This window comes from Teleopsis dalmanni, chromosome 1 (assembly GCF_002237135.1).
Source record: "Teleopsis dalmanni isolate 2A chromosome 1, ASM223713v2, whole genome shotgun sequence".
Classification (NCBI taxonomy): Eukaryota; Metazoa; Arthropoda; class Insecta; order Diptera; family Diopsidae; genus Teleopsis; species Teleopsis dalmanni.
In genome coordinates this window covers 19,948,372-19,972,822 of record NC_051846.1, presented here as the reverse complement: position 1 = coordinate 19,972,822, position 24,451 = coordinate 19,948,372, and the positions used below count along the sequence as shown (strand labels likewise).

General features: G+C 31.1%; 2 protein-coding genes across 2 annotated transcripts; one reads left to right on the top strand and one right to left on the bottom strand.

Moving 5' to 3' along the window:
* Positions 1-1,547: 1,547 nt before the first annotated feature.
* On the bottom strand, positions 1,548-24,022 carry LOC119666932. The gene is made up of 5 exons (XM_038076213.1): positions 23,333-24,022; positions 6,552-6,804; positions 6,372-6,486; positions 3,803-6,312; positions 1,548-3,444 (listed from the first exon to the last, which is right to left on the bottom strand). The coding sequence occupies exons 1-5, from the start codon at positions 23,894-23,896 to the stop codon at positions 1,655-1,657; spliced, it is 5,232 nt and encodes a 1,743-aa protein (XP_037932141.1). The 5' UTR covers positions 23,897-24,022; the 3' UTR covers positions 1,548-1,654.
* LOC119666940 lies at positions 16,333-23,172 on the top strand. Its single transcript, XM_038076222.1, has 3 exons — positions 16,333-16,554; positions 17,641-17,749; positions 22,113-23,172. The coding sequence occupies exons 2-3, from the start codon at positions 17,687-17,689 to the stop codon at positions 23,085-23,087; spliced, it is 1,038 nt and encodes a 345-aa protein (XP_037932150.1). The 5' UTR covers positions 16,333-16,554; positions 17,641-17,686; the 3' UTR covers positions 23,088-23,172.
* Positions 24,023-24,451: the final 429 nt, after the last annotated feature.

Below are 24,451 nucleotides of genomic sequence, written 5' to 3'. Positions count from 1 at the left end.
GATTTTTTCATGGTGTGTGAATGTCTAAGATCTATATAAAGAGAATACAAAATGTACCAAAAAATTTAATGAAGATCTAACCTTATTGACTTGTCTCTAAAATTTGTTAAAAATCTGTTGCAATTGGATTATCTATAATAAAAACTATTATACAAATCCGTATACATTAATTAATTATAAAATCATATAACTATACCTTATAGTTACTTTATATTGTACTCTTCCCATCAATGGAGAATATAACTTTAATCCAAACATTTTTAGACTTTTTTCAAAGACAAAGGTCCGGGAGTCCCCTAATCTGCTATCAGTATACTTAAGCAAAAACCGTAGACTATATTTTTACTTAATTATTTTATTCTCTATTATCATCTGTTATATTTTTAGTATCTTAGAATGTGTATTAACTTTATTCTCTATTGAAAACTCACATTTTGACTTATCTCTACTTTTACAATTGCATGGTAATGATGGTGGTTAGATAATTAAAGCTGATTGATAGAACCAAAAGTTATAAACAGCAATACAACAGATACTGTCATTTTTTAAAATATAGAAAAGAGAATTTAGTAATGCACTGCAATATATATTCCATGAGGAATACTGGACTTCAAAGTATACTTCTACAAAATCATCTGAATAACTTCTTAACAGAATTCAACAGACCTCTTATAACTCCTCGGTCTTAATAACATTCTCAACGTTGATATCATAGATATTGTTTTTAATAGTCGATTCAGTATACCGAGTAAACGACGGAATTAATCGAACTTCTTTCTAGATGCTGTCTAATACCTTATGAAAAGGAAATATTAAACCTGTAAGCTAGATGTTAACTTGGGTGTAAGACTTTGTATCGACATACTGATTATTAGCCAAATGAAGTGAAGTACTTGTAGTGAGAAATGTACTACAGACAATAGACTTAGTGAGAAACGTACTACAGACAATAAACTAATATTGTTCTCAGGAATGTCTATTCTCAGTGATATATGGTACATTTATACAGTGCAGGTTTTATCTTAGTAATTCCTCAGAACTCCAAACATAATAAATAGATGTCATTCAGTGTCCAAAACGAATTATAACTATCCATTTAACTTCTAAATTATTGATAGCTTGCGCAAAATAGGTGTTTTCTTTCGTGTCTGAAACATTACATTTCCTATACAAAACTATAACGTCTTATAAACAGATGCATGGGAAGTGTTACTTGTTCAGAACCCTTTAGCTTTTATAGAAGAGTATGTCAACCTCAAGTAAAAAACTGCAGTAGATAACGAGTATTTTAAACAAGTGGAAGAGAATCTGAGAAATGGTTTCATAGACTACAATTATTAAATGTATCAAACTCCTCCTTCTCACAGCTTTTTCAGTGTCTGTTTTACCAGGCTAGGTACGACTGGAGCCTGCGTCTGTACTTGGATCGAGCAGTTTGCTAACTATATATCATTTAATAAAAATTTTTATATTATAAGGGCTATATATATATATAGCTATAACACTTCTATATTCTATATTTATCAACCTAATAAAATCAATTAAAACTTTTTAATGCTATTGCATTTTATTGGCTTTTGATATGAACTATATATATTGTATATACAATATAAATAAGTACAATGAATAAAGTTCAAATTGAATCAAATCAACTTTATTGCTCCTCCTCGCCTTCGTCTTCTTCTTCAAGGTGTGCTCCTTCTGGTAATATGTCCACTTTATGCAAAGTAAATTGTTGATTATAAAATGGAATTTTAAGCGTCACCACGATGCAGTAGTGCAAGACCTGTAAGAACTTCGTGCGTAATAAATAGGATGCACCTTGACCCTTTGGAAAGATTGGATGGTCTCTGCTTTGACAATCAAACATAAAGTAACCACCATCATGACCAAATGTGCGTCCAATTGCCAGTGAACGTTTATTGCATTGCAATACACCGAATTGATAATTTCCAAAGAAATACATTAGACCCTCAGCTAAATTCATTCTAGTCTGTGAGGGAACACAGTACATTTTGCCATAGCAAACATGCTCCAAATGTACTATAAATTTAATATTCTCTAAATAGCATTCGATATTTAAATCTTCCAAAGAAAATTCATAATCTTGTTGTTTAATAAATTCCAAACTCTCGCGATGATATCTATCACCACTAATAACTATGTTATCTAACAATTGTGGACTCCAATCAATCAAGCGATAAATTCTAGCCGCACAACAAGCCAGCACATTGCACGCCAAGTACTGCCTGCCACGCGATTTCATATCAAACACAGGAGCTTGTGGATGTACATTGCCCCAAATTGACCATAAACGTCCATCTATTTCTATATCGTATTTCTTATGTTTGGAAATTGGTAGATTACGATAACGACCGGCAACATTGCGGCGATGTAAACGACTCCATACTGGTAAACAATTTTCTAATTCTAACCAGCTTAATGTTTCATTATGTGTGCATATGTTCGCCTCATCCTCACCATCTGTGGCAATTCTACATTCAATAGGTAATGAAACGTCAGTAAGTAATTGCAGTATACGTGTTGTTGGAGCTGCTTTCTTATGCGATAATATATCAACTACGTGGAACTTAAACTCATTATATTCTTGCCAATCAGAATTTGCAGCTCTTTCATCAATATAGGTCAACATATCATTTACATCTGCAAACAAAACCCAAGAAGCCGTATTGCGCTCTCCAAAACGTTTAATGTCCTTTGGAATCTTTTTCTTTTCACCTTGCCCGTCTTCGTCTTCTTCACCGTCATCCTTCTTTTTTTTCGATTTATTTCGTTTTTGTTCTTCCTCACCTTCACCTACTTTTTCCATGGAACCATAAGGATCAAATAAGTGATAATATTGGTCATGATAAATAGCAAAAGTGGTATTCGATATTTGAAACAATAAATAGTTTCGAGTATTTGTAACTCGTTCTATTTTACGCGAAATGGGCATGTTTCTAGCACCAAGTACATCAAAGGTTTTTATCCATACATCGAATAAATAATCATCGACCGTAACGTTTTTGATAACACGTTCATATGCAGTTGTCATATTCGAAACTTTATTGGCTATTAAACGTCCACTCTCAAGCACACGATCAACACGTTGTGCATTCCATTCATTTAATGGACGTAGAATTGCATATAAAACTGCCAATGTACTAACAAAGAAGCATGGCTTTATTTCCTCAAGCGATGATATATCGCGACCCTCCATAGCTGTACTTCCTTGAATTTTATATAGATAATCTTTTTCACGTAAACGATATCCATACAATATTGGTTTCGGTTTATATAGATCCAATATTTCACGTTGTAACTTTTTACCAGGTTTATGTTTTAATTCAATTTCTTCTTCCTCCTCTTCTTCTTCTTCTTCCTCTTCTTCCTCCTCGAACTCTTCTTCCCATTCACTCTCAGCATCTGTTTGGGTTCTTCTACCTGTTAAACAGAACGTAATTAGAATATAATTAGAATATAATAAATTAGAATATAACAAATATAATAATTGATTGATCTGAGAGTAATTTCGATTTTGAAAATTATTGGATTAGACAAAAGCTAATATAGCCTCTGATATTATATATATCACAGAATGAGTGTAAGTTATTCTTTTACTTTTAGCTTAAAATTTCTGTTAAAATAATTTCTTTACTAGACCCCTAGAACCATCTTCACGATGGCATGAATAGATATTTATCTTACCACGCGTTAAAAACCGGCAATCCAAAATTATGATTTTAAGCAATAACTCACTACGTAAACACTCATCTTTAATAAAAAAATATATTGTACTCACTTTTTAGTACACCACGTTTAGTTTTCGTTTTACGAGCGGCAGCAACTTCCTCTTTCTCTTTGAGGAATCGCTGTATGCGCTGAGTCTCTTTACGAAGCTCATCATCAATAAAACGCATTTTGTCAAATTTCTTCTGCTGTATTTGCTTCTGCATTTGATAATCAGTTTGGTAAATTAAGTCCTGTTGCGACTTCGGCAACGACTTAAACTTCTCATCACTAATATGCATAACTTTAAGTCCAACAATTACATAATTCGTTATCTCACAACCTTGTGGATTGCAACCATACTCTATACGTCGTATTAAAGAATCCAACTCTAGAAAACGAAGCAAACAACCTGGCCCAGCGCCATATTTACGATAACCAACAGTATCTGAGGGGAATCCACTAAACATGTAGAGGAAGTTATAACGTTTTATGATCAAACAAGAAAAGTGTTGACAAATGACGAGCAGAAGCTTATAAGAAATCAGACAATCAAGCAACACTTGTCTTATTGGACGCGTGACTGCTGACTTTATATATTTTATCACTTTTATTTCAAACTGATCCCGACCAATGGTTATGTTTGGTAGTTTTTTAGCAAGTAATGCTGCTAAGGTTTGCTCATAATTCTGGTAATCTTCATTGAAACTATTCGCTGACTCCAATGCAAACTCAATTAATTCACTGTTCCAAGTGGATATTTTATATTTGGACGTCAAGGCTGCTGTCACTATACATGACAACAAACCGCTTAGTTTACTAACATCATCATTGACCACTGGCAATGGTGAAGTACCAAACAAAACCCACGCATTATCCGGCAACATATCGAAATTGCTCGGTAATGCTAACTCATCCGCTAAAGTTAGTTGTGCCTTTCCTTCTGGTTTGGTTGGGAATGAAACATAGAAGTTGTCATAATCATCGCCATGTTTTAAATTATACTTTAGAGACTCAAGGTAAGCCTTATCAGAACGAAGTAACACCTTTTCTGCTTGTTTATATGGTGAATAACGAGTATATGGTTCCTTTAGGGTATTCAGCACTTCAAAAATAATTTCTTCTATTAATGAGTTGACAACATCAGCATCTGTAAATTCTGGTATGCGTTCTTCTTCTGGTATGCTCTTAATGCTATAAGTACGAGCCAACTTTTTAGGTTTCTTCTTTTTCTCTGGTTTCTCCTCTTCCTTTTGATCTTGATAAGTGGGGTAGGTAAGCTGTAGGCGCTTATATTTATTATGACGATCTGCTAAGCTAAGCACAGGTTTAATACACCCAACGCTAATGCCATGTAAAAAGAATTTACCACCTCTTCGCATTTTTATAGCTTTCTGATGAAGTATGCGACAAAATGATTCGAATGTTGTATGAATTTGCAAACAAGCAACTCCTTTTGTAAGATAATCTTCTGGATCTAATACTTGACCAGCAATGCCACGTCGAAATGGATCAAACATGTAGAAATATTCTGAATCTCGCCATATTGCGACAACGGAATTATCAATTTGTAAAAGTCCAGCTTCCCATTTACCAGAGAAAAAATCTTTCACTGTTGCCACAAGATGGGATTTTATAAAATCAGTGCAGTCTGCTACATGGCCGGTATACAGAAATGGACGTTTTTTTAAAGAAGCTCTAAACACACCCATTACAAACACTTCTGGCAAATCGACGATATTGAAATGTGGCTTTGGCTTCGGTTTCGCTTTTTTCTCTATTCTTTTCATGAAACTTTTATAGTACGCTTGACCATATTTAATCAGCTCATCTAACACCTCCATGCGCCATATTGTTGGATGTTCAATGTCCGAGTATAGTAGTGCTAATGTTGATATGACCATTGATGGATTTCGTTCATTTGGCGTCATTGGCTGATGTAAACCACTATTACCAGAGGGTATTAACGCATACGTGTTATTCACAACAGCCCATAATTTACGTGTTGTCTTTCCTACTTGCTTGGTTGGAAGAGGGACAGTAATCTTGCCATAATTAATTAAATATATTTCATACAAATGAAAATCGCTCGTCAGTTCTAAGTTACAGAAATTAACTACCAATTGTACAACATATTCAATATGATTCATTAACATCAAGCCTGCAAAACCATCAGTAAAATTACGTAAACAGGTCTCATCTCTACCATTAGGATCAAAGATGTAATATACGTCTTGACAATGTTTCCAGATTAATAAAAATAAATTTTCAGCAACTAAAACACAAGCGCTGTATTTAGTGAAAAATAGATGTAAAGCTTTGTAAATGTTAGGTTCACTTGTAAGCGGCCCAGTAAAATGCACACGTAGACCAATAGCAGCCTGTTTTTCTGGTATAGTTGGTATTATATCAAAATCAGAATCAGAAGATTTATAATTAAATGCTGTAGATTTCTTGACAAGCTTTTCGCTTGACATTAATATATTGTCTATGATTTGATTAGTCCAAAAATCGGGACTGAATCGAAAACTTTCTATGTAAGCAATAAAAATGGCAGCTATTTCCCTGGGACGATTAAAATATCTACAAAATGTGAATAAAATAAATACAAAATTTTTATGTTTATAAAATTTAGTAATTACTTCCGTTTTGTTACTATTTCTGGATCTATTTTAACAGTGCCAAATACTACTTGTGCTCTGAGTACATCCGGTAGGTCTCTGGGTATGCTATACAATGTTAATTCCCAATTAAAATCTACGATTAAAATCTACACATTAGCAGTCACATATTAAACTTTCATAGTTAACGAACTTACTTACCCAATTTTGCTATAGTAGCATCCGCTAAAGCACGCTCCAGTTCACTACTAGACTGTTGCATACCAATATGCCAAGTCCATAGATCTTTGGGATGTGATCCTTCAATGAGATCTATACTTTGTAAATTTTGAGCATCGAATTGTTCCTGTAAACTACGTGGATCGTATTTGGAGTAATCAAAATTATCATCTAAAAATTCTGGAGGATCGGTTTCATTATGGAACATTCCACTTTTTGGACGGTGTAGTTCAAGCTAAGAAATTCGGAAAAATAATTTCAGAATTATTTTTTTATATAAATTTATATATTAATTTAATAATCATATAACTGAAATTAATAGTAGATAGTATATGTAGGTACTTTACTTTACTTTCTTTATATTTGTAATTTTTTAGAGAATTTAGTACATTAAAAATTGTAGTAGGGAGGGAGCTCTATAATTTTTAAATAAACACCATGATAAATACTTTCTTCAAAAAAGACATTGTAAATACTAGAAAGTTTAAAAATGATTTTTAAAATCAATTAGTTTTGACATCTGAACGCGTGGTGAAAATGAGTCAGCAAATTACGGAGAACATCGGCTGTTAGATTCTAATTCCATCGACAAGGATAAAAAGGTTTGAGTTAAATTTAAGCTTCATAAATCGGATTATAAGTTTATTTTTTTGGATCGAAAACGAGTCTGTTAAATATATATATATATATATGCACTTGTAGAATCTGAAAAATAGCAATATTGAAGGGTTCCAAGACGTAATGAAATATGCCACCAAAAATTTCTTAAAAACATCAAAAAATACACCCAAAGCTTTAGGGACTTTCTATTTTGAGGATCTTGGCTAACTGCTAAGCCTCCTTGTGAATAGCATCATAAGCGTTGCTAAAGGTTCTAAGTGAATCTAACTCTTAGGTTTTTAAATAACACGGTAACACAATGGACCTATAGACCCTTGGGATCGCCAGTAACACAATGGATCCCTTGGGATCGCCGGTATAACCTAACCTAAAGCTACACTCAAAGCTTCGAAATGTATTTCTGTTTCTAAAAGCTACCTTTGCAGTCGACACATTGATTATTAAAAGGTAAGACAAGCAGGAGATCGAAGATTTTGAATTGTTAGGTTATCGAAGAGTGCTAGGAATTTCCCAAATAGAACTGACATGTACATACTTGAAGAACTAAATGTAAAAACCAGAGTTTTGAAAATAATCTTCAATGCATATCTTTTTTATTTCAGTCACAAGTCATCAACTTGTGGGAACAACTTGTTAAAAAAAGAAAGATGACGGAATTTAGAAACGAAAACGCGCTGTTAAGATCACGAAACTAGAAAAAGAATATATTATTATATATATATAATTTTTATATTATAAAATGATATTATAGTATATTATTATAATATGTTATTATATTACATTATTATACTATATATTAAGCTAATTCATTGCATATATCACAAAAACACTCGACAAATAAAATCAAACAAGTATGTACAGATTTGATATAACATGATTTTTTCTTTCTCAAATAATAACAAATCATGAGTCACAAAATAAAGATATATTCAAAATTTTAATGGTGACGAGTTCTAACAAATGGATTATGCAGGAGTTGTCAAGATGAAGAGGAGGTGGAATCTATCAACCACTTTCTGTTTCTCTGTTGAGGACTTCAGACAAGGAGATTTCAATATCTTAGGGATCGCTTTTTAACTGGCTTAGAAGAGATAAAGAAAGCAAATTTATCGGATATCCTCAACTTCATCTGGAAAACTAAATGGTTTAACAAGAACAACAAAGGTTAGCAACTCGCCTTTCCTCCGAGTGGAAGTGTTGATAACTGTCAACACACACCTTCTCAATCTAACCTTAACCTATATATCTATTACAAAAATTGTATAAAATTAATTATTTATATTTTTTTTATAACAGAAATTCTTTTATATATATATATATATATAATTTTTTTTTTTAAATTTTATTTTACATGATGTCTCTATTTTAATTTTTAACTTCTAAACAAAATTAACTTTTAGAAGTGTTCATTTTTACTTCAGTTTAAATAATTAGCCATTAAACTCTGTTCTGCAAGAACTTAAGAGTTTCGTCACATTATAAATAGCACGCATACGCCACCATACGCCAGAAGACAACATGTCATGCTGCCCATTAATGCGAATATTACACACAGCATGCCGCATAAATGTTTAAACGATCAACTTGACTCGCTGTGCTGCTTATAAGCAATAAACTACAGTTGTACGTTGTACGTGTATTAAACGTATACATGAGTTCATACACTTAATAATATGCAGCTTGCAACTAGTAATATGCGCTTAACTCACGCAATGTCATAGTAAAAAGAATGTTTGAAGTAACAGCAAAACACGAAGAGCGCCGAACACTATACACGACACTGCACAAAATACTTACTCAAAAAAAAAACATCAACACACACAAACAAGCTGCCACTCTTATAAAATCTAAAATACCGTAGAATCAAAAAAAAAAGTAAATATATGTGCAACCACTACACTTGCACTAGAATTACTTACGCTTAACGCCAATGCTATGTCACATCGTAACATTACGTATGCTAGTCTGCTTCTGCTAACGACACGACACATTCACTCATATCAGCGATTTGTGCTCATATCAACAAAATTGGCCAACAGTTCTCGTACTCTTTAGCAAGAAAAGAAACAACAACAAAACAGGTGTTTTTACTTTTAACTGCGTTTTGCGTTCTGTGTACTTTGTTTTGTTATTCATTTATTCATTTAATGCTATTTTGTGCTTTATTTGCACACAAACTACGTGGCTACGACTTGTACACACAAATATAGACGCAAGCTGCTTGCTATACTTGCTGTGTTTTATAAGTCGACTATGCTTAAGTGTGGTAAAATGTTTCATTAGGTATAACGTTTTCAACCAGTTTGAATTGTTTAATTATTTTATAAACGTTTATTTAGTTGTTGACTAAATTTGTATTTTACAGTGCAAGTTTGATTTTATTAATTTTGTTTATCTCATTGTTAATGTATTATTTGCTACTGTAAGTATTGTATTATTAAAGTATCAAATTTCATTGTGTTAACATTTTAACATTTTTCTGTTTAATATTGCTTATAAGTGCTGGATTGCTTGCTGGTACGTACGCTAGCTTTACGGTAAGTAAGCACTTAAACGTTCATACGTGCTTTTATTAAACGTGTATGTATGTGTGTATGTGTGCTTCAGTTTATATGTGTAAGTACTCTTCATAGTTGATTTTAAAAACAAATAAATGGCAAAGTGTTTACTTAAATATTTCCATTATTCAAATTTTTTTTTTGTTTTTTTCATTCGCGAAATTCACAATACAAACGCAGTAAGCAATACAGGGTCATTAAAAATCATATTACGTAGCTAACAAAGTAATTTTATTTTTTTATATTAATTTATTTTAACATTGAAACTATTTTATAGTAAAAAGAGTTAAGTGAATTGTTTTTTATTTTTCTTATCTTACTCTCTTTACTGCAGATTCTAATTTTTTATATACAGATATGTTAAAAACTTTAAATTTAATTAAATAAAAACTTTTTTTTAATTTACTTTTCGACCTGTTTATTAAAATGGTATTTATATATATTTTTATTCTGCCTGTAAGTCACTTCTTGTTAAATAATAAAGCTTTAATATATTTTATTAAACTCTATACTTCGACTCTCTTTGAGAGTCATCATCAGGATTCCGATTATAAGTTGCTATTATTAAAAATGCATAAACGTCCTCCTCTTTGTTCTATCGTCTATATCAGGGCTGTCCAAAGTTAGACCCAGAGGCCACATGCGGCCCGCGGCTAAAATGTACTGGTGTACTGGTAAAACCACATTATTTAATTTTTTTGGTATGCCATATAAATGAATTTTAATTGATAAATTCATAAAACTAAATTTAACATCATAACCATATTTATAATGTTATAATGTATTTATAATAACAACTATGAACATATGTATTTATTTCTACGGCCCTCCAATCTGTACAGTAATTTGTATTGACCCGCGATCACTTCTGGTCTGGACAGCCCTGGTCTATATTATACTCAAATATACAAATATTTTTTTGTTAAATCAAAATTTTAATGACCCAATTTACACTATCATGAACGTAACATGAATATGAACTTGAAAACCGGTTTCCGATAGATAACAGAGAAGAGATTGTGATGCTTTACAGGCATATATATACAATCACGGTTGCCACATATGGTACTTTAGTACCAAAATTAGTACTTTTTTCCGTATGGTATGAATTTGTGAATTTTGTTGCAAATATTATTATAACATCCAATTAAATTTATTTATAGATGCAACTGTCCACTATGAAACTAATATCATATTATGTATTGATTCAGTAAAAATATTGAAGCTGCAAAATTGGATATTTTTTACAGAAATGGTATATTTTTGAACCAATTTTGGTACAGAAAAAAATTTTCAACTGGCAACCGTGTATTATATACAATGTTATGTTATGTTACAAAACAAATTTCACTCTTCATGACAGTTCATGATAGTGTAAACTGAACTGTCAGTTCATGTTGTTGTCAAGTTCATCTCACGTTCATCTCACAATGTAAAATAGCAAAGTAATTAAATTGCTATTACGAATCCATGACCCGGTATTATTGCCGTTGTAATATTTATATGTATGTATGCTCAGGATTCATACCTCAGGATTCATACAATTAAAACATTTTTAATACCCAATTAATGTTTAATAGTTTAATAAGTTGTAATCCTAGAGAAAACTTTTGATAACTGTAAGTAATTTATTATTAACAAAACAGCACTTTATTTATAGAACATTAGTGTTAACATAGAACGAAGTCAATTGTAAACCAACTATTTGGACCTTGTCGGTATGATATCCATTGTGAATCAAATCCTTTAAAAACTGAAGAACAAAAAATTGTCATACACTATTTCTTTGTCGAGTTCAAAACTGCTTTTTGTGTTAAGCTACACCACCTGCTCCATTTAGTTGGAAAATAGCTAATCCAGTCGTTCTACACCAAATAAGGTTTCAGACAAGGTGACTCCTTGTTGTGCGACTTCTTCAATCAAATTATTATACATAATTTTTTATTTTAATAAAATATTGTTACAAAAGATTGGTAACAAATTATTTCAGAAACTCCAAGAGCTTTTTAAACGAATCTACAAATTTTGCAAATGTTTAATCTAATATCATCATCTTATATTAAAACATGCATTAACTTCATTCACAATAGAAATGACTGCTAAGTTGACATAAATGAATATTTGTTATTATTGTTCAATAAAAAGGAAACTTCTAAAGAAATATAAAAGTTTAACTTCACATATGTGTTGAGGAAACCTGCATAGATCACAAATATACAATACACTAACAACAATCTAAACAACAATTAACCTACTCGGCCTGTGATAGTATTTGCAATGTGTATAGTCACACATACTATATATGACACGATACTCTATATTACGATGTCGTTAGCTGTGCTTTGTAATATAGGAAAAGATACTATACGCAGACATATACGCTCTACTGCGCTACACTTAGTTATTCTGGTATCTCCAAGTAATAATTGTTGGAGAATTCTTATAATTTTTTTTTCCTTATTAATATTTAATTCTTACTTTGCTCTTACCCCTTGGTTGTCTTCTGTCTATTAATAATAGAGATTTCTTTTACAATAATCTCTGACTAGTTTAGTAAACCTTATAAACTATAGTGTCTAATAATAACGTTTCGCAGTACCGTGGTGAATCTTTTTGCAAATACCAGTTGGTATTAAAAAGGTATTTGACTTCTTTCTTTTTCTTAAGTCGTACAACTAATTATCGGTGTTTTAAAGACTCAATTCTAGTTATAATTTTTTTTAAAGTTGCATAACCAACATTCTCTTACCTTCCCCACTGTATCGAGATCATTTCTAAGCAGATTATTACCTATAAATTCACTAAAAGGATTTTCTATGATCTGACCTTAGAATGTTCTCTACTCAGACTCACCCCCTCAAATGTAATATTTTGAAAATCTGTTCTGTTGGCTAACATAATGTACGCAGATTTTACACGATTTCTTATTTTGTTCTCTATTTTAATGGCATTAAATATCTACCTTGTTGCAAAATCTAATATCTAGCATAAGTACAATTTTATCATCTATCTCAAAAATACCATTAAGAACACTAAATATGTTACACTAAATTCAAGCAAGTTGATTTCACAAATAAACTTCATAGATACAATCACATCAGTAATAAAGTTAAAGTAGATTTTTATAAGCAACATATTCGCACCTAATCTACATTGTGACCGAAAGGTTTTCGGAAGTTCTCATTTAAAATTCGCGCGCTGTATATTTTTCGATATTTTAAGTTTATGTAGTTTGGCAGCACTGTCCTTAATTACTATGCCAAAAATGAGCGCGATCTGTCAGACAGTTCGTTTACGGCAGCTGTTGAAACCAGTTCCCCTCAGTAGTGCGTTGCGAAAAAACAATGGAAAAAAATATTGAACAAAGAGTTTGCATCAAATTTTGTGTTTCGAACGAAATTTCGTGTGCAGAATCGTTGCGAATGCTACAAAAGGCTTATGGGTAATCAGTTTTATCGAAAACTCAAGTTTATGAGTGGTACAAAGCCTTTCAGGACGGTCGTACGACCGTCGAAGACATGCCGCGTTCTGGACGACCTTCGGCCTCTACCACCGACGAAAACATTGAAAAGGCAAAGGAAATCGTGTTCCAAAATCCTCATGTGAGTGTTAGAGAGATAGCACGAGAGCTAGGCATCGGTCGTGAGAGCTATCCGCCGTAAACGGCCTCAATTGTGGAAGGATAATTCATGGATTTTTCATGACGATAATGCTCCCTCGCACCGAGCCAACATTATCAACGATTTTAAGGCCAAACATTCAATAAATACCATCAAACAGCCACCGTATTCACCTGATCTTGCACCGTGTGACTTTTTCCTGTTTCCCAAACTCAAATTACCACTCAGAGGAACGCGTTTTGAATCCATAGAAGACGAAAAACAGAATTCGCAGAGGGAACTCAAAGCCATACCGGAAAGCGCCAATAAAAAATGTTTTGATGATTGGAAGAAACGTTGGCATTTGTGTATCGCTTCTAATGGAGCATATTTTGAAGGAGATAAAATAAATATTGATGAAGATTAAGAATTTTGCGTTTGTACATTGTGACCGGAAACTTTTCGGTCACAATGTATATGACTCTTCATCATATGAAACTCATTAGGACGTTTGGAACAAAAGCTCTCCATCATAACTCCAATAATAAGTGCAGATCTTATAAAACGCAATATTTTAACTCCTTTGTCCATAATTTTTTCAATGATTGCTTACTCTTTCTATACAGAAGATATTAACGATTGCTTACTCTTTTTTGATAGAAGATACGCCATACGATGTCTAACCTATCCATTAATATCATTAATGTTAAATCACTTTCCCCTTGAGGTTACAACTAATAAGGCATAATCCTTTGCCATATAGTCTTTAAATGAACTACAATTTCAATCTAACCATACTTTGGTTCCTACATCACCTTCTTTGCAAGCCACAATATTGAGCATATTTTTTTTCTAGAATTTGCTATTGGTTTGATTTTGACTTTAATTTGATTGCAAAAGGGTGTTTGTCAAAATTTCATCATGCACTGCGACCATAAATAGATCTATTACACCTATTCTAATGGTTATGTAAAGATTATCCCATTCGAAAGGCCTTTTTCAGACATAGTCAATTAAAAAATTTCCCTCGAAGACCCAACCCAACAAATAACTATAATGTTGAAATCCTTTGGTACTCCTTACTCTTGTACGCCTTTCCCATATGTTCTACAATCAGCTCTGTTAACACCAAATAACCCCGACCTTTGCAAGAAAGCTCAAATTACTCCCATCGACATGCAAGCCGACCGACACCCTCGCTTGGCGGTACCTTACCTAGATCCTACCCTCGACGTCTTAACTCCTTGCACCTTTTCCTTTAACCGCTTGTTAGCTATGCGCCTAAAGCCCACACCAATACGTCATGTTATACTTTAACGAGACGCATTCACTCACCTCTACAACCGTAGTTCTCGTTACCACGCTCATAGAACCCTCAACTAATGCACCCCCGCGCTTTGCAATAACCCCACCCCCTCAACCAATTCCCTTTTCCCCTATATCTTTCTGCCATTTGGTTTAGATAAACCTAAAATGTTAGGTTCTAAGTCTCTTGATTTTGACTCTCTCCTCTAATTACTGGAATGAAGTAGTGGTTAATGTCTCACAGTGTAGATGCTTCCCACCTACGGCAAATAAATAAAAGCATAACAAAAAATAAACTTATAAAAATTAATTGTTTACAGCATTTTATATGGTTTTGCAGTACGTTTATACTAACACAATTAACGCGAGTAATGTCCACCATTAAGCGTCATTTTCTATACAAAATCCATACAAAACTGTACTAATGAGGTTCGATAAATGTAAATGTAAACATATTTATTGTTAAATAATTTTTTTTTCCACTTCAGTACTGCTAAACTTCTGCGATCTACTTACTATGTCAAAAGAAGGTTTCATTTAATATTTGTATATACAAATAAACAATAAGTATATTTTTCATTTTAATTAAAAATAAAAAACTAAACTTATTTACCATTTGATTTAAAAAAAAAATTGTTGAATTGTGCATCACTAATCTTTTGTATATCCAGAAATCGTACATACATACCATATATGTATATGTATGTACGTTTATATTATTACGGGTATTATTAGTATAAATAGGATTGTGCATTTAGCTTTGCTTGCATATTCACACTGATTAGTAACATTAAGTTTATAACATAACATAAAAACAATAAACATTTCAATTCATCACAAAAATGTTACCCCCTCTCTCTGTACACACTCTGTAATGTTGTTGTGACTTTCTCAATTTACATTTTAACTTATTTGGAAGACTAGTTTTTTTGTGATTTGGTTTTGTCAAAAAAAAAAATAAAATAAAATCTAAAAAAAAGTCAAATAAACTAAGGTGGCATATGTATGTATTATTAAAACATTTTGTTTTTTTTATTTTTTTTTATTTTTTTTTATTTTAAAAGCTTGTTTGAAACACAGTAAATGTTTGCAAAAAAGAAGGAATATATATAAAAATACATACATACAAATTTGAAGCAAAGTATATCATTGAGTAGTTATTGTATGTACAATATATGCACTTACAAACTTACATGCATGTATGTATGTACATATTTTTGAAATAAAACCAGCAAGCATTACGCATTGGAGTTGAACTATTAGCTTTAACAGCATTGTTATTGACAATTCAACAACAACAACAACAACAACACAACAACAACAACAATAAGAGCGTTGTTTTGACAATTTAAATTTTTGTTCACAAAAAAAAAATAAACAAAAAAAAAAAAGAAATCAAAAAGCAGAAGAAATTAAATCTTGTAGCATTGTGCATATAAATATTTTTAAGCAAATTTAGTTGAAAATTTATTTTGTAATACAATAGTAAATAAATGCTACATGTTTATACAATTATACAATTTATTTATAGTATTAATAATATATAAAATTATAATTTTTAATAACAATACACGTTTAAATTTCAAATAAAAAATAATTTTATTAAAAAAAATGCAATAATTATTTTTGTTTAAAAAAATACAAATTCCAAATCCTTAGTAAGTTCTACTGTGCTAAAGTGTTAAATAAACCGAAATTTATAAAAATTATACATGCATATTTGCTTAAAGCTAAAGCGTTTATAATAACATTACGTGCTTTTTTGTTGTTGCTGGAAGCGTGCTGACATCGTTATCATGTTACAAATTTTATATCAAAACAGTATTTGGTTTTGAGCATCAATAAACGGTGAAAAAAAAAATGTTATAAACAACAAAAAAATCTTAAACTATCTCCTACAAGGTAATAACTTTTTTTTATAACACAAGTAGCAATATTACGAGTTTTCTATGAATTTTTTTTTAAATAAAATTAGAAAAAATTGTACATTTATTATAAAATACTTATTAAAAATTTTAAAATAAATTTTTATGAAATATTTAAACATAAAGTACATAAATTTTTTAATAAACTTACATATATCAAAAAACAAAACCCAAAACAAAAACAAAACCTTAAATTACATAAGAAACGGTCGCAAATAATGCTTTTATCAAGCATAACAAGTGCATTTGAGCAACGTAAACATGGAGACATCCATCCACTAACATAAAAACTAACAACAATGCTAACTAGCAACAACAACAACAATATGCAATAGCCGCACCACCGTCAAACTTGTCAACTAAACTTGGTGCATAAACCATATAAATTCATGTTTTAAACACCTCTTTCTTTACAACAATAACAAAATGAATAGCGCTCTATTCTTTTTGTTCTGTTTTTCTTTCTAATACACACATATACATGCATGTTCGTTCGTTTGCATGTGTTAGTTAGTATTGCAGCCAAGCTAGCAAGGTGCTGTGGGATTACTCAGTGCTTTGTATTTTTTTGTATTGTTGTATTGTTGTAACCTCCTCGCATACATATACAGGTGCCGCTTTTTCATTTGACATGAAATTAAAGAGTAAGCAACAACCACACATTAGTAGCCAAATAGTACTCAATAAGTGTGCAATTGTTTTAACGTTTAAGGTGGTTTTTAATAAATTTTTATAGCAAATAGAACAGTTAATAAAATTATTGAAATTTAAATAATTTGTTATAAATATAATTATTAAAATATTTATAACTATTATAACTGTAATAACTGCATTAAGGTAAGCATTATTTTTGTATAAATAAAAATTATAATCAAGTCTGCGTTTGTGGAAATCGGAAGTCTTTTGCACATATGCCGCATTGGCACACAACGTGCGCAGCAATGATACATAAGCACAAATAAGACACGTTTTTGTTATTAAAAATAGTTTAAGAATTTTATTTAGAAATATTTTCGAACTTAGAAGAAAACACAATTGAATATATATTTTTCGTATATTTTAGATAAATACAATTGTCAATAATAAAAGTTTGCGTTATAAAAAAGAACATGTCAGAAAAAGTTATAGCAACAACTTCGCAAAAGAAAGCTGCCGTTAATAATAATAATGGGGTAAGTAAGAATTTTTTTGTATTTAATTTTTAAATTATACCTATATATGTATATACACACACATGTAACTTTATTTATATTTGTTTATTTTTTTAAAATGTTTTTATTATTCATACATACATATACTCAAATCTATTATAACAAACGCACTGAGGGTTAGTTTTGTAGCTCGGCAATAGACTTACAAAAAAATGCAAAAACAGAAACAAAAAAAAAACAAAAACAAAAGAAATATGTATATTGAAAATTGTGAACGAGTCGAGCAACAACACGTGAACTCATACATCTACATTATTTAACATGTTTGTTAGTGGTATTAACGTGGCCTAAAACGTTATGCCATGCAGTCGTTAAAACATTCCAACTAATAGGTATGCTGCTATTTGCTTGTGTATGCGTGTTGTTGGCTATTTGGAACTTGTATGCCATAAGAGTCATAACGAACAATAACGTATGTACGTTACTTGCAAGTTAGCAAGTTATAACGTCACGTTCGCTAGAGCACAGCACTAAAAAGCTATATTCTCGTTGTTTGGCGTAGTCCGCACAAATAGTATGTAATTGTTATTGTACAAGCATATTGTACAATTTTGTTGTTGTCTCATATTCGTTAGTATTGTTGTTGCCTTTATTAGTCTTGTTCTTGTTGCTGTTGTTAGTGTTGTTGCTTAGCGAGTATTTGTTCTTATTGTTTTCGTTATAACTTAGCCATTTCGGCGCATAGAAAATACTATTGGAATTAGTGTGCTAATATGCGAGTTTATGAGTGAGCAGGCAGTAGGGTCACCACTATTAGAACTCTTAGAACTCGTAAGTAATATTTATGCGAGTGGTTACATTTTTACGACAGGCCATAAGGAGGCCGGCAAAGTATCGATCTGTTCTGAACTAATTAAAAAGCTCGAATGAATTGAATTGTACAGAACTAAGATTTACAAAACTCATTTAATTATTGTTTTTACCTTGTATATGTGCAAAATTAATTTGTTTACCAAGTAACAATGAAATTATGTTTAAGTTGCAATTGTGCCGAATATAGAGAAGTTAATTAAGTTAATTAATATAGAAGCCCTTAGTCATTAAGGAAAACAATCTAAACTGAAATGCAATTTAATTAAATAGAAGGAAAGTACAGTAATCCCTCCTATAACGCGGTTGATTGGCTGCGCGTTATAGGAGAACGCATTATAGGAGTAATCCCGTATACCCCATATACACCCCGTATACACACGTGCCAATTATGAGTTGTACAAATCTCCGCGTTATATAGAGGAATGCTCGTGTTATACGGGGGATTGAAATCGCATAAAATGAAAACGCGTTAAGGGGTACCGCTTTATAGGGAGGATTACTAGGTATATTAATAAAATCAATTCTTTTAGAAACTATATTATAGCTACATATGCAGAAAATCATAAAAGGATAATATAAAATATTAGGAAGTAGAAAGGCAAAATATATATACATATTAATTAATAAGTTCATAAAATGACTAATAAAACAAATGTCAAAACAAACAAGTACCAGCTTATGTAGTTCCTTTTGAAAACTGCCTTGGTTTTTTCGCGTTGATCATGGTTTTCAATTGAACTTCCACCCATCCTCAAATTCATTTTAACTCCTAAATAAACCCCTCTCTTCTTACACCACCATCACCTATCTCATCTTTGTAATTCCTTTGTTGTTATTGTGGTAACCCGCAAGGATCTTCAAGACAGATAACATGAAAGGTATCACATGACGAATATATAAGTTAAAATATGGATGGGTATTGATGAAGATGAAGGTGGTGGTGATAACATGAAAGGTATCATATGATGTATATATAGGTTAGGATGTGGATGGCTAATGGTTAAGGTAAAGTTGGCGATGAGAGTAAATGAAGTGGAAAGATTTGGAAGTGGGTGTGGATTGGGGATTGTAATTCCTTACATATTATCTACTTTAAAGTTTCTGGCAAGCTACACCAACAACAACAATAACTAAAAAACAATAACTTTTATTCAAAATTTTCAGCACATTAATCTCTTCCAAGAATAAAACATTCATTTCAATGCAATTTATTTTAAGGCCTTTTTGTAGTACCATATGTCTTTTTCCCCTTAAAATATACTTTATTTTTATATATATTATATATTATATATTATATATATTATATATATTAGTTATATATATTATATGAATTTATTAACTACCTATACCCTATGTCCTTTTCAAGTTACGTAATATATTTTCACTTGCAATATGTAAATAATCCATAATTTTCTAAAACGCAAAATAAGGATTGATCTCATACACCTATGCGACCTTGAGAAGTTTTTAAAAAAGTTTTCGCATAGTTTAGTATATATTGGTTTTAGTGAATTTAAATTTGACTCATACTTTGATACTGTTGAAAATGGGATAAAATCAATACAGGAACAATATTTTTCTTATATCATTTTTTTTTTCTACACGCACACACAGAACCAGGCAGGGTTCATGTCCTTACCAATGGATACTTTGATAAACTGTCAAAAAACTGTCCCTAAAAACCTATTTCTTCTGGAAACCTGAACTGGACATTTACAAAGAAAATGTCTACTTGATTCTTTTTCTTTAAGATTTCACCACTTTTAGAATGAATATTTAAAGAGAGATTGTTAACTTAATAGTAAGTATATACTCTTAGAAGATCTAAATATGGAAAGGAAAACTAAATAACCATTGTTTCAATGTAAGAGGCATTTGATTATATGTCCATTTTAATCATTTTATAGATAGTTGTTTCAGGCGTAATATCATATTTATTTACTCCTGAAGTGAAATATTTATATCATATTTACTGAAAACTACTGCTCTTGTTATTATTGCAATATACATATGATTGTATTCGGAAATATGAATTCCAATAAATATTAAGTTTGCTAGGAAGTAAATCCATTGTTTATAAAATATAAAAAAAATGTATTATTATTTTAGTTTAGTTCTCCCACTACGATAGTCACTCGCACTAGAGAATAGGATTTGTTTCAGTATGCTCGCGTTCTAACACGTAGGTAGGCGTCTGAACTTTAGTCGCTAAGATTCCGCAATTAATAGAAATATTATATTGAAATATATCTATATTTATTATCATGACTGCTCAATAAGATAAAATTATTTTTAATTATTTGTAAACCGATAGGTCTATTTTATTAAACAGCACTAATTAATAGAACATAACACGATAACTTCTAAAGAACATAAAGAAATAGGATCTAAAAAAGTATCGACATCACAGTATTACAATATGGAACTTTAACCCACTAAAATCACCTCTTAAGAATAAATGGAAAAAATTTCAACCGCTGACCCAGATTTCCAATAATTTGGATAGAGAGTTAAGATAAAGGAGCTTAGTACTTAGAAATCTTAGTCTTGATATTATATTTATAGTGATCATCTAAAAAAGATTCCTTTATAGAGTAGGTGAAGAATATAACTCATAAAAATTGCACATTATTTTCAAAGGGAGAGACAAAAAATTGCTTGTTTTTATTTATATATAATAGTAAGTTAACTTAATATTAACTTAATACCCCTTTCTATATCATATAGTGTTTAACTATTTGAACAAAAAAATCGTCTTATATGAATAAATATGAATAAATTATTAGATAAACACATATAAGATTATAATGGAAAGAAAAATTTGATAGAATATGTGGAGTAAAAAATACGGCGAAAAATAGATGGAGAGAATGGGAGTGTGATGAGAATTGTTTTTTGGATCTCGCTCGGGTTGAAGTAAATAAATTTTGCCCACTCATTGTAGTGGATTCTTACATCATTCTTAGTCAAATGCGTTTGCGAATCCATTTGTATTGTTAAGCAAGATAATTAGTTAAGCAAATATGGTAGGTGCTATCATAAGATATAGAGTTGCAGTTAGAACACATATTAAGAATAGACGTGTATATATGTGGCACTATATGCTGATCTAAGTTGATTAATTTGAGTTTTTGCTTTTTGTATAGTTATGACATAAGTATAATCTGGAAGATAGGTGTGGATGTATTTCTGATATGAAAAAGAAATCACTGGATGCAAAATGGAAGAAGACCTCTACTGATACTTGTCTCTTCTATGTGAAGATAAAAAATGATTTTGCTTTTTTATAATGAATACAATGAATATAAAGAATTTATTTAAAGCTAATTTAACTTTAATCATATGCTATACTTAGCGTAAATAATTTTTATAAAATGCATAATTTGAATCAATTTTTTTAAACGTATATGTATATATTTAATAGTAATCGAATTCTTTATAAATATTTTTTATATAAATAATTATTATAAGAATTGTATAGATCATTAAATAAACTAAGTTAAATTTTCAGGCAACCAGACAACCTCGCGGTGAACGTAACATTTTGACACTTTACGAGAAGTTAGCGGTAATAAATTATTATGAGACCAACAACATCTCTAGAAATAAGCTATCGAAATTATTTAACTGCTGTCCAACGCAAATTAGACGTATACTGGAACGCAAAGAGGAATATCTGAAACAGTGCAGTTCACTCGATAAGGGCGAAATGATCAACGAAATACAAATAAAAAGGCAAAAGTTTGAAATGGCCGCTGTTAGTTTTATACTGTATCAATGGGTCGAACGTTGCCGTCAACTACGTCTTCGGCAAGTGATTACCAATTCAACGCTGAGGGAGACAGCACATAAAATGGCTGCAATTTTGAATTTACCTAATTTTAATCCATCGTCACGCTGGCTTCAACGTTTTCGTCACAAATATAATTACACTGAAAGCGATTTGGCAATTAAAGAAAACACATTAGTAGGAGAAGTATCCGTAGAAGATATTATAATAGAGTTTAAAGATTCACTGCCAAGTTTTATCAAGAATGAGATTAATCTTATCACGTCTACAGTTGATAGAATTGATCAAAATGTTGGAACACTTACACCTGAAGGAGTGAATGAAGGAGACAATAGTATTGACTTAACTAGTTCCGAAGACAGTGTCATAGTTGACATCGATCAAAATAGTGTCGACGATAGTGCACAAAATAATGTTAACCTGCCATCTTCAGATTCGAATGATTCATTCATTGATGTCAATAATAATAATCGTGCAGTCATAACTCTACAAAATATGATATTTCCACATTTGTCTATGATACATCAATTTGCTTTAGATAATGCCGATTTAACTGCCATTGAATTGATCTCACAATTGGGTTTACATATGCAGAATCAAGCATCACGGGGAGCCTACAAAAAACTTCCACAATGCACAATCGAAACTGATCCTACAGCTGTCGATAATTTCGAAGACATTATTTTAATAGATTAGATTTTAGCAATTTTCGCTCTATTCATCTTTCAATTCCATTTATATAGACACTTAACTATAAGCAAACTGCACTGAATATTCATAATTTTTTACCATATAAAGTACATATATTTCTTAAGTATGAAAATGGAATGATGAAATTTTTTTTTTTTTGTAATTTTGAATTAAAATAAACAGTGAAGCTATAATCACTTCTTGAAAAATAAAATTAATATTAAAAAAAAAAATTTTGTTTTAACACTTACCAATTTCTGTGGTGGTATATATATTGCTAAATCACTACATGGTGGACTGGCTAGTTGTGGTTTGATCGATTTCTCCTCCTCTTCTTCTTCTTCTTCTGCTACTTGTTCCTCCTCCTCCGATTCCCAGATTTGTATAGGACTATTAAGTTTAACAACGCTTGGAGCAACTGACACTGGCCTTGAGCCATCATGAGTTTTGGTGCCTAAACTGCTCTGTATTCTTAAATATTTTTCCCGCAAGATTGCATGTTGCTTTAGTTCCTTGGGTGTACGTTGTGGTATAACACAGGTAATGTAATCGTCGTGCAATTGACAAGGTCGCTTACCAGCACGTTTAAAACGTGACTCCTGTGTTTTGTGGTGCAAACGTCGTAGTTCATCTTCGATTGTTATAACTTTAGCAATTGTTGAATTCATTGGCATAGCACAAGTTCTGGGTGGACATAGAGGACTTTCGACTTTCCATTCCGGTATTTTGGTGCGATCACCCATAAAGGTGCGCACCTCATATGGATTTTTTGAAGGACTGGCATTGGTATTGAGTGGCACAAATTTTTTAAACATTGTTGCTTATTTAATTGATATATAGCGATGGGATAAATTATAAGAATGTCTTGAATTGTAAAAAATTCTTCAAAAGGTATTAACAAGTGATTTGGTTAAAATAAAACCTAATGCACCGCACTTATGTTTTTGAATTTTTGTTTATTGCCTAATGAAATTTTTTACCAATTTAACTATTAACTTAACTATTTTAAAAAGCACTGAAACAACAATGACATAAAATTTTGAACAGAAATATATTAACTTACTGTTTAATGCTACATATTTTAAAAATAAATGACAATTTTTTTTCATGTTTTAAAAAATTTTAAAACCGACAAAAAATATTAGCTTACTGGCAGCACTAAATAAATTATCAGCTGTGCAGGTAAATATATAGAGCTTTCTCGTTTACACTAACAGTTTTAGAGTAAACTCAAAATGAAATAAAACACAAACAAAACGGAACGCGTAACAAAAACAAAGAAGAATGAAGCAAAAGAATACCATATGAAAGCGAACAGTAATTAGAATTGGAAAACTAGTAATAAATAAAAAATATTTAAAGGTGACCAT

What these genes read in the sequence shown, in the direction of transcription:
- LOC119666940 (XM_038076222.1), top strand. Translation starts at nt 17,687, where the DNA reads ATGTCAGAAAAAGTTATAGCAACAACTTCGCAAAAGAAAGCTGCCGTT. An exon ending in CCGTTAATAATAATAATGGG is followed by an intron (nt 17,750 to 22,112) that starts GTAAGTAAGAAT and finishes TTAAATTTTCAG; the next exon opens with GCAACCAGACAACCTCGCGG.
- LOC119666932 (XM_038076213.1), bottom strand. Translation starts at nt 23,896, where the DNA reads ATGTTTAAAAAATTTGTGCCACTCAATACCAATGCCAGTCCTTCAAAA. An exon ending in ATATACCACCACAGAAATTG is followed by an intron (nt 6,805 to 23,332) that starts GTAAGTGTTAAA and finishes CGAATTTCTTAG; the next exon opens with CTTGAACTACACCGTCCAAA. An exon ending in TAAACGTGGTGTACTAAAAA is followed by an intron (nt 3,445 to 3,802) that starts GTGAGTACAATA and finishes TCTGTTTAACAG; the next exon opens with GTAGAAGAACCCAAACAGAT.